We start from the raw sequence: 11,627 nt of genomic DNA, 5'->3' as shown, positions 1-11,627 counted from the left end.
ACATGTACGCGCTGAGAATCGCACATGTTAGAACAGCGCATCAGCACGCAAATTAAATGTTTAACCAACAAGGCATTAAAGCACATGTAAATTATGAACTTTTGTGAACTGCAGTGTCCCGTTCCGCTGCGTTAACATTTTATGTGAATTAGGGCTGGGCGATAAAACGATAACGATAATTATCGCGATATAATTTTTCTCGATAAAACGATATCAAGAGGTCGATAAATGTTCGATAATGTTTATGCGCCAAAAGCGGAACGAAAATCATTTGAACCGCGCGCCACACGGACCATTTATCCGCTCGGCTCAAAGTCCAAACGGCAGCGCGAGCGCGTTTATATGTCTATGCGAGCGCGAGCTCACTAGAGCAGATGCGTTTACTCTGATCGGTCTCTCGATCACGAAATCCAGTGAGAAGCGCTTGAATCCAGCGAGGAACACAAATGTCTCAGTGATTTAAATGTCTCAGTGATTTAAACTAATGGAATATAATTACAGTATTTAATAATGTATTTAGGCTACTGTTTTTCATACAAATAGGCTACCATAGAAACCATAAAGTTAGGCTACATCATTTTGCCATGATAGTGAGAGGCTATGCCTGGTTTCATCTGTGGTTGTCATGATCTAAATGCATGATACTGGATGACCAATGGTTAAGTTTAATAAAACCCAGTCAGAATATTACATTTTACAAAAAAAATAAAAATAAATTGTCCAATAAATATATTTATTTTGTTAAGGAAAAATGACAAATGTTTGAATGTTCTACCTCAGATTTGTGAAATGTTCACCTGTTTGGCAAGTGTTTGTCATGATATGTTCTGACAATAAAGAGTAGTTTAAAACCACAGTTAACGCTCTGGTTTCTACAACTTTCACTTAGGAGCAAAAATCTGCCTATAAACTTCAAAGAAATAAAGATTTGACTTTTATCGTGATAATTATCGATATCGACTGATATATAAAAAAAATATTGTGATATTTTTTTTGGGCCATATCGCCCAGCCCTAATGTGAATATACGTCGCGTTGTTCAGGATGTTGGGACAGAGGCGACAGAACAGCAACTGATAGAATGCACGATACTACGATATTTCTTCAAAAGCAGATCGTGGAGACAATTTAATCGTCCACGATCAAAAATCGTCATATCACACACCCCTAAATATAACCATATTACATTTCTTATTAAAGGGGTCATGAACTGCATTATTGTATTATTTTATAATGTTTCCTGGAATGCACTTATAACGTTATGATTTTTACATAAAAAATTGGCATAATTTAGAAATAAAAGGCATTTTTTCATACCCTGATTTTAGCCCTCTGATTTGAATTCTCTGTTTGAAGGGGCGTGTCTGCTGTGAGACTTCAGTGTAAACGCCCACTGCTGTGATTGGCTAACATCTTTGCATATGAAATAGCTATGTATTGCATGTGGATTTCTCTCGAAGACTTTTAGCCCACTTTTACTATTACAGTTCTCAAGGTTTACTAATCATGAAAAGTGTTGATTATAGCATTAAATATAGATCTATAGCATTATATTTAGATAGTGGCATAAAAGGTTGAGGTGGATGAACATTGTAGCTGATCACAGACGTAGTCAACGTGTCGACTAATTGGGATCACTAATGAGCCTGTCATCTTCGAGTATTGTAAAAACGAGCCAATGGACATTGGCGTGCGTGAATCGCATCACATGCGATTCACGCAGAGCGGGTATAAATACGGAAGTGGATGCACGCACCAGTTGTCTTCCGCTTCAGAGCCGATCAGTTTACTGATGTCTCTGAAGAGTGTTGTTTCACAAATAGCGAGTGTGTCGGTGTTCTTCTGGAAGACTCTCCCAGTGCTGGTGTTTACAGCAATTGCAGCGGTGATCGCGAGCTACGGAAGCTGTCAACTGCTGTTTTAACAGCATTTCTTAAAGAGTGTTTTGTTGACGGCCGGTTAAGGGCGAAAATAGAGAGTACTTCACTGAAAAGTGTTGCTGTGGTTGTTCCCCTGTGTGCTCCAGCACTGGTGATGGGTCCCATTTCCTGACAGAGCAACACGGGTGTGTTTGCGTCTTTTTCAAGATGCCATTCCATCCGTGCATTTCTGGGTGCGGTAGGGCTCTGTTCCCCTCTGATGGTCACGATAGATGCATCACGTGTTTGGGCTTACAGCATGCTGAAGCAGCTTTCGTTGATGATTCATGTTCTCACTGTGGGAATATGATCATCTCGGTGTTAAGATCGAGACTCGTCTTCGTTAAACGCAAAGGTGGAGTTCCCACGCCTATGACCCGCTCTAGAGCGCCCTCTGGGTCAACTTCCCAGGGGACCATGTCACATGGTTTGGGTGATCTGAGGATCACGGTGAGTGGAAATCCGCCCGGCAAAGCCCCATGGATCCCTCCCTCCTCTCTTACACCGCAGCCGGTGGAGCTCCCCGAGGAACGTGCTGGTTCCACTGTAGTGGACCGACCAGCCATTTCATTCGGGGCCCCTCCAGAGGACAGGATGTCCATCACAACATCGGAGGGAGAGCTGTGCTCTGGAGATGATGACTCGGCTCCGTTGCCCCCCTCTGGGCAACTATACTGAAAAGGGCTGCCGAGGCGGTAGGGCTCATCTGGAATTCTCCACCCTGGCCCGAACCGTCTCGGTTGGATGATTGGTTTCTCGGGGCGGGCCGGACTGAGAACCAGTACCTTTCTTCCCTGAAGTGCATGAGGAGCTTACTAGGTCGTGGATGGCACCTTTCTCTGCCAGAAACCACCTTAGTAGTTCCTCCTCCCTCACTACCCTTGATGGAGGTGTGGCTAAGGGTTATGAGGCTATCCCTCCAGTGGAGTCTTTACGGGCAAAGCTTACAAAGCCTGTGGGCAAGCTGCATCTTCACTGCATGTTATGGCGTTGCTTCAGGTCCACCAGGCCCAAGCACTCATGGATATGCACGAGGGTAGCTCAGACCGTGAGCTCATGGGTGAGCTCCGCACTGCAACCGACCTTGCCCTCCGGGGTACGAAGGTTGCAGCCCACACGATCGGTCTGGCAATGTCCACGTTAGTGGTCCAACGGTGCCATCACTGGCTCGACCTGGCGTATATGAGGGAAGCGGACAAGGTTCAGTTCCTGGACTCCCCCATTTCCGGTGACGCAGTAGAGAACTTTGCCCAACAGTTGAAACACTTTGCCTTCCTGAATCAATCCTCTGAGACTTCTCAGGGATGGGGCACCATTGGCACCCGCACCGAACCAGAGAAATCCAGGTTCTGTTGTGGTGGTTCAGCTATCTACCTCTGAAAGAGCTTAGATACTATTACTTCTGCAAGAGCTCCCTCTAAAAAGAATGAGAATGGCTTACGATCTGAAGTAGAACCTGTTCGTTGTTGGTGTTCTTCTCAATAGAGGACCCCCAAGAGTGTTCGATCACTTCTGTGTTTCTTCCTACAGAAGAGGGGTCGGAGTGTGGCTGTTCCACTCAACCCTCAAAATGATGTTGCCCTTAAAGCACATCAGGATGCAGTTGAGATATAGGAAGCACGACTTGAACGTCAGGTTCCTGCAGTGGTGCAAGGAGATGAAATCTTCCTTGCGCCCCCTCTATACCTTCTTGGGACCTATCTCCAGTGATACTGCACTCTGAGACCTCCCTTGAGTACTACAGGTAGTTCAGTTAAAAATCTGTTTTCAAAGAAACAGTTCTTCTACTTGCTTGCTCTATTAAGAAGGTAGGGGACCTGCACACATTTTCGGTCAATGAATCGTGCACCATTCCCTTCCTCTGGACTGGATAAGTGTGCCTTTTTGCTCCAGTTGAGTTCCCTCTTCCGAACGCTGTTGAGTTCCCCCCCATCCTGTCGGTGTTGGACGTGGCGGTGCGTCCGATACAAGACCTATCACTTGTATGCTTGTGTAACTTGTGTTAGGTGGGGTCCATATGTGACCCGCTCTAGCGAAATGAGTCGGAAGTCGCAACGTTCCATTTTAAGTTATGGGCCGATTATGTGGAAAAACAATGAAATAAGAGATTTTTTTTTTGTGCTAATTTCAAAGAACAGACATTCAAAAATAACCTCCCAAAGTTTTGTAGTCCAGATAATTGAGTAAAGGTATTTAAATGACTATTAAAGTTTACAAAGTTTTACTGAATTCGCTGGAAATGAACATTCTCAACTACTCTCCTCACCTCTGAGGATTTCCTGGGTATCCCCTGAAACGTCACTATCTCTGCTCTCCAAATATGGTGTTGCACGTTGTATAGAACCAATCAAAAAGCTTAGAAATGTACACAAACGCGCTGATCGGCACGCAATTGGTCCAGCCATCCTCCTGTCAGACTCGCGGCGCTCTTTGTAAACAGCAGATCTCCTCAGAAAGATAACCGGTAAATAATATTAATAATTTGAGAAATGTCGCTGTCAAAAGAGAGCAAAGTCGCCACAGCGTTGAACTCACTGGAGGCCTCTAACCTAAGCTCTGCTGCTGGTCAGCAAGAGTGGCTAAGGCTTGTCAGTGATTTTTTTGGAACTGGAGACGTGTCATCCTCTGATGACAGCGGCAGCGAAAGTGACAGCCCTGTGGAAGAGGATCACGATGATGATGATGAAAACGTTGAGCAGCCTGTGACTGATGTCGGGGAAGTTAATAGGGTCATGTGTAGTTGTGAAACAGTAAGTAGTGAGCGAGATGACGAGTTAGCAAAAATACGTGCATTTTGCTGTAACGGGTGTAAACTCAACGATGGAGAGCCGTGTTTTCGGTCATTTGATGAAGAGTTCGTTTACGAGATACGTCTGTCTATGGCCTCTCTCACCGAATACGAGAAAGACCTGGTCCTGTTGGGGAAACTGAGTTGCCACTTTCACAATTCCAAGATGACAAGATGCTCAAAGAAGAAAGTGCAGCAAGAGTGTCAGCACCAAAGGACAGAAAATTACGTTAATGGCAAGAGAGTCTGTCGAGAGACATTCAAGTTTTTACATTGGTAAGTAACTTAAAAATGTAAGCAGCTCTTAATTCAGAACTAGCTATTATGGCGAAATGCATTGCTCTGCATTTTAGTGACAGTGGGTTGTTCTTGTTTTTATTTTAGCATAAGCCAAAACAAGCTGACAGCTCTCCTTAAGCATTACAAAGAACATGGGTTGACCCCCCGTGTAAAAACATCCGGTGGCCGTCAGAAATCAGACAAGCGCCTGCTCACGCATGATGACATCTGTCGTGTGGTGTCATTCGTCGTAAACTTCGCAGAGCTTCACGGACTGGTTCTTCCAGGTCGAGTCCCTGCCTACAAGCGTTTTGACATCAAGTTGCTGCCCTCTCATTACACCAAGCTTGGTGAAAAAAAAATATGTTAAGTATACTTGAAGCCAGACTAATTATTAGTATACTTCAAGTGTGTTAATGATTAGTTAACTTAAAGTGTGCTATTTTGAAACAACAAATTTTGTACTAAGTATATTTTAGTAGTAATTAAGTTGTAGTAAAGCATAACTTTAAATGTATTTAGTGTACTTTTGTGTACTAAATTGGAACAACTTTAAGTATATTTAGTATATTTTAAGTATATGCCTGTGTAGGGACTAGTTACATACTTGATTAGTGTATTAAAGTGTACTTTATTTGTGTTACAAGTACATTACAAATTAATTACAAGTGTCTTCGAAACATACAAGAAATATACCGTAAATGTATTAAAAATATATACTAAGTATACTTGCAGCCACACTAATTATAAGTATACTTCAAGTGTGTTAAGGATTAGTTAACTTTAAGTGTGCTATTTTGAAACAACTAATTTTGTACTAAGTATATTTTAGTTGTATTTAAATTGTAGTAAAGCATAACTTTAAGTCTATTTAATGTACTTTTGTGTGCTAAATTGGAACAACTTCAAGTATACTTAGTATACTTTAAGTATATGCCTGTGTAGGGACTATTTACATACTTGATTAGTGATAATTAAGTGTACTTTATCTGTGTTACAAGTACATTACAAAATCATTACGAGCAATATACAAGTCTATTATTTTTGAGTAAAAATGATATTCTCCGTAATACCTTTGGCTTAATCCAAATTCTACAGATAGCACACTTTGTCTTCAATAACAAATGCACATTAATAAACAAATATTACTTAGCTATACTTTGTAGAATATACTTTAAACATTACATCGTCACAATGCAGTATTTTAAAAATGTTACCAGAATACTGAAGACTGAATTTCTTGGGGGACTTTTTTTTTTTTACACAATACTGAATGCACTTGTTTTCAAGGCCCTTAGTACAATAAATAACATAACTTTAATAACAGAGACACATGGTATTGACAACACAAACAGTGTTTATTTAAATCTCACACGGTTTTATTATTTTAAAACATAATAAAATGTACCAACCATGTTTTTAAATTAAAAGAACACTGAAGAAAAAAAAAGAGAGAAAAAAAAAACATTTTGGAACAGCGGCCACACACAAACTACACATTATTTACTTTTTTCTTGCTGAAATGCTCGTTGTTACACTTGCGCCTGATGGCCGCTCGCACATCAGACACACTTGTGTGTGGAAATTCTGCAAGAACAGCATCTGTTAAAGTGAACGAGGTAAGGTCAGAGGGCATGTTCATACAACTTTTTTTCCCCACTACTTCAGTCTGTTAAAATCCTGTATTAAACAAGTATTACTAAATAAAAAGTACACAAGGATTAGCAGTGAGGAATTTTATCAGTATGTCATGTCAATAATGCTTTCAGTATATACGGTAGTCACACATACTGTATGCAACAAAAGCGAGTACACACATGTAAGATAATTTTGATCGTTTTAAAAATCCCAATAATAAATTTTTTTTTTATTTGATGAATGAACAAAAAATTGCAGTGTACCTCTTATTAAAAAAATGGCAATAACAGTTGTTTTTTATTATTGTTAAGGAAAAGTCAATTTCATTATGAATTTGACAGATTGCTGTAGTGCCTCAGTTCATGTGGCATGTGAACCAAATCATCTCTTCCTCTTCACTACTAGGTTCATTCTGAAACGCAACAGAAAATTAACTGTAACTTGTCTTAACAAAGCTTTAAGTCTCTATTTTTAAACTGAGTAAATCATATCAAAACCAAATATTCTCTGTTTAAGTAATCCGTATGAAAGCAACGAGAGGTACAGTTTCTCAAACGCATGCTCATTATCTCTAATGTCACCAGACCCACATGCGCACAAGCGATTCACATGCTAATCGTCCACGTGAAGGAACACAAAACCTGTAAACTCCCTCATCAGTTTAAAACAAAGCATGAAGAGAGAAGATAAACTTCATCATTCCTCTGCTTTTCATCGAGTTTGGAAGACACGCTATGAGTTTACCTTGGATTTACCTCAGACGAAGAAGAATGCGGTTTGAAAATACGATTTTGAAGGTAAGAAATGTATTCTCACATATATTAGCTAGAGTGTTATTGGTGCATAAACTGTACATTGTACTAGCTGAACTGGTGCCAGACTGAAATTTATAAAATATATGGAAACATTTTAAAATATGAACAATAGACAGGGAGGCAACCTTTCAATGATAAATAAATATACATGTATGATACAAGGTTGTTTTTATGTTCGATAATAATTAAACAGCATGATATAAAATTAGGTTGATATGAGTGTTTACTCTAACATGATGAATTTGATAATGTTTAGACCAGTGTTTACTGTTAAATACTGTGTTTGTGGATATCTGCTCAAACGTAGATATGTATAATGTGGTAACAATAATGTTTCATAGTTTGGAGCGGTCGGTCGGTCGCTTCAGTAAATGTTCTCTGCACGCGCTGTGCGTTTCAAAAGCAAAACGCATCACACATTAGGCTTCATGTTTTTACTCCAATCTCATTTTGTAACATCATAACGAATGAAAACATTTGAAGTAACATGATAATCCATATATGTTTCTCTAGTGTAGTGTACTGAAGTGTTCCTTTTTATTGATTTATCGCTATAGGCTGCCTGTATTTATGTAAAATTAATATTATTATTATTATTTTATGCAGCCGTATAAGTATATGCCTACAAGGCACAACAAACCGGGTTTTTTCTTCTTTTTTTTAAATAGCAATTTTAATCAGAAAAATTAAATTAGATCTAAAATAATTTTCTTCGCCAAATCTGGCAGGTTTCTCTTGATATCAGCATGTTCACATTTGTCTTTTGTTACTTTTTTTTTTTTTTTACAGGGACCAGATGGCACTGATGAGCCCTGCTGACTAAAACATTCACACAATTTTTGGTGTTTTTAACCTGAAGCAAATACCTTGGAAATGATAACTAAGATGTGTGACTGTTCACGTCTCTCTGTTTTTTTTGTATCTTAGGACTATGTTATGTTGTAAATAAATCCATTCTGTTAGGGTGCTTTCACACTGGCAGTTTAGTTCGGAACGGGGCTCCTGTTAAAAACATCTATTAACCTGTTAATATAATTGATTTTAAAGTTTGAACATATGTACAGATTTAACTACTGTGACTTAAACAATATCTTATAATTAAATAAAACCACTTTTCCTAAAGTAGAACAGTCTTCTTTTTAATTAATGACATATATGCATTCTTTATAACTACTTGCATATATCATTTTTTATTCTTTCAAGCAGACATATTTAAATAAATAAAATATAATTAATCCTTAAAGCTATTAACGAGCAGTGAATGCTTTTCTTTTTCTTTTGTTGCTTGATCAATATTAAGGACAGAGACCGCATTAGGTTTATTACACACTGTCACTTTAAGACATCGGATCATTTCCAATGGCATACGGATCCAGAATTGCACTGTACATCCGATACACTCACAACTGTTTAAGACATAACCGACATAATTTACGTGAATACTCTCCAAAACCTACATTTAGACATAATGTTGTGTGTATTTGTCCATTCAGACACGAAACAGAGCTCAATTCAGTACTCGCGCGCTGTATAGGTATGGCTGCACGCTTCGGGTCGGGTCGGTTGCGCACAAAAAGATGAGAAATGAGACATGCAGCGCATGCCAACTCGTGTCCCGCTGGGTAAGTTACATCAGCACGTTACAGTATCTACCACAAACGCAGGACATCAGTTCTGAATGGATCGCTTCCCAAATGACTTGCGTGATGTACTGAGTGGGCAGGAAGATTTTCACATAGTTTTGAAGCAAAATGTGTAGACTACATGATAATAACGTGACCAATAAGTCAGTATGGGTTTTATGGCCTTATTTTAGTGACTAAAATTATTATTATTTTTTTTTCAAAAACTATGCATAAACATAATTTTCTCAAAACTACAAACTTTTACATACATGCTGCTGAGATATTATTGTAGCAGAGTTTGTGGTGAATACAGTGTAATCAGACTTTATCCATGGAAATATTAAAAGTAACAAAAATAAGCACAAATGTCAGAGCATGTCAGAACACCTCCAGGGCCCGGAAAACAGCTCAGACCCCAGAGGGTTAACTCAAGAAAATTACAAACCTGTTATGGCCTGCACTTTGGCAACATCAAGCTGACTTTTTTGGGAGTCCACTTTCCCAGATTTCCCTGTCAGGGTGGACTCTGCAAGGATTTCCTTAGTGAAAACCAGAACAGCCAGCTCCTGGGCAAAAATGGTCATACGAGATCTGTTCAGCCGCTGAAAGGCCCTCTTTGGGACTATCACTGCAGTTCCAGCCAAGGGGTGCTGTATAGAGAGATGTGTAGGGAGAGAAAAGAGAGTCCACTGACAAATTAATACATAGTTGGGACATCCATCTCTGAGGAATAAATATTATTCCAATGTGAAAATATGCTTAAATCAAGCTTGGTTTTGAAATGTTTTTGTCATGTTTTTTTAACCTTGCCAGTTTAAACTTTCAGTCAACTATAAGCCATTCAAATTCAATTTTACCATAAAGTTACATGGTGGAAATTCAACATTCTAAACACCCATGAATTCATGATGGCTGTTAAGTGATAGACACATTAGCCCTTAATTGTAACATACCATATCAATTTCATTGACCACTGTATTAGATGACATTGCCGATGAGGGGGTTCCGTCAGGTGAGCAAATCAATGACCGGACACATTGCACACACTCCTTCATTAATTTAACCATTTCCGGGAGCTCTACGTGAAAATAAGGGGAAAGTTAAGTTAGTGTTGTTTGACTAGAAAGGACTCTGCATCTGTAGTACATGACAGATGGATGAAATGTAAAAGCTAGCCAGTATTACAGGGATAATGTTACTAAAGTTAAGCAAAGGGAAATCATGCCCATTGTGGGACCATTGCAATGTAATGTCAACCCCTCCAATGCCAACCTGAATACCTACCACGAAGGGATGCCATGATTTCTTCATCCATTTGGGGCAGCGTTTTCTGTCCAGTGTTAGCATCCTTTATCTGCTTACAAACAAGCACACTGAAACTTTCGATTACAGTAACATTATACCACATTTACATGTTTGTTACAATACAAATAATAATCATCATCATGGGAAAGTAACAGAAAAGTAACAATTAATGATGTTCTAATTTTAATTCTGCATTGAAACAGCGGCAGGCCTTAACGCTAAGGACTTTAGTTACTGCATTTAACTTTAAATACTCTGTCATTTTTTATCATACAGATCAGAGTAATGTAAAGGGTCTACTTTTATTTTCTGTAAACTCACAATAACAACAAATTGTTGAGCTTTTGTAAAAAAAAAAGAAAGAAAAGAAAACAATCAGGATGCGTTTTCTGCCGTCCCGTTCTCAGTGAGCTGAAACTCAGCGTACACTTGCCTTACAGACATGAGAAATAGATATATAGAAAGCTTGAAATGTCTACTTTTAAATGAAGCAATTCAAATGGAAAATAAATATTCTCAGATTATGTAATTCATAGGGCTGGACCCGTATATATTCAGATATTCAAATATTTGCTATTGCTATGTGCTAAATGCTATGAAATGAGTTTTTTACACTGTTAAAGAGTTGGATTCCCATGCTAAACATGGACAAAGTTACAAAAATTAAATTGTACGTTTGAAGGAGTATTTCTGTGCCAAAAATTGTCCTTCCAGTTTGTCACAAGTTTCGGAAAGTTTTGTTTCGAGTATGGGCCTGTGTCACGTAAGATGGGGCGGAATTTCCTTATATGGGTCCTAAGGGCACTTCTCCCGGAAAGACGCGCGGGCGTGCGCGCACTCGTAGACCAAAGCAAGATAGCGAAAGCAGTACGCCATCAAAGCGCTCTGCTCGGCCTTGGAAGTCAATGTCACCAAAGAAGTGTGTTTTTGGTTGCCAGGGCAAGACAACTCTGAAAAGATTCCCAAAGAACCCGGCGTTAAGGGACCAGTGGATGGAGTTTGTTTTTCCAGAGCATCAACGGAGTTGTGCAAGACTGTTTGTTCCCTGCATTTCGACGATGATTGTTTTATAAACAAAGCCCAGATCGACGGATTTGCAGATCGTCTAATGCTTAAGGATCGAGCAGTCGCAATGATAAAGGTTCGTGGTCGCAGGCGGTGAGTAAAACTGGTATCTGCTTCAAATGTCTCTGTGTTGTTAGTGTGGCGCGTCAGCACAGCTTTAGCTCCGCCCACACGGCCCGCCTCCAGCCGCTCGA

At 39.5% G+C, this 11,627-nt stretch overlaps 1 protein-coding gene across 1 annotated transcript; it reads right to left on the bottom strand.

Annotated features, from left to right (window-relative positions):
- Window positions 1-6,846: 6,846 nt before the first annotated feature.
- LOC311088748 (uncharacterized protein) lies at window positions 6,847-10,413 on the bottom strand. Its single transcript, XM_084123030.1, has 4 exons — window positions 10,348-10,413; window positions 10,017-10,141; window positions 9,509-9,713; window positions 6,847-7,035 (listed from the first exon to the last, which is right to left on the bottom strand). The coding sequence occupies exons 1-4, from the start codon at window positions 10,376-10,378 to the stop codon at window positions 7,031-7,033; spliced, it is 366 nt and encodes a 121-aa protein (XP_083979156.1). The 5' UTR covers window positions 10,379-10,413; the 3' UTR covers window positions 6,847-7,030.
- Window positions 10,414-11,627: the final 1,214 nt, after the last annotated feature.

Source organism: Abramis brama, assembly GCF_963993115.1.
Source record: "Abramis brama genome assembly, chromosome: 8".
Classification (NCBI taxonomy): domain Eukaryota; kingdom Metazoa; phylum Chordata; class Actinopteri; order Cypriniformes; family Leuciscidae; genus Abramis; species Abramis brama.
Note: the sequence above shows the minus strand (reverse complement) of the source record. Positions and strands in the feature narration are given on the sequence as shown.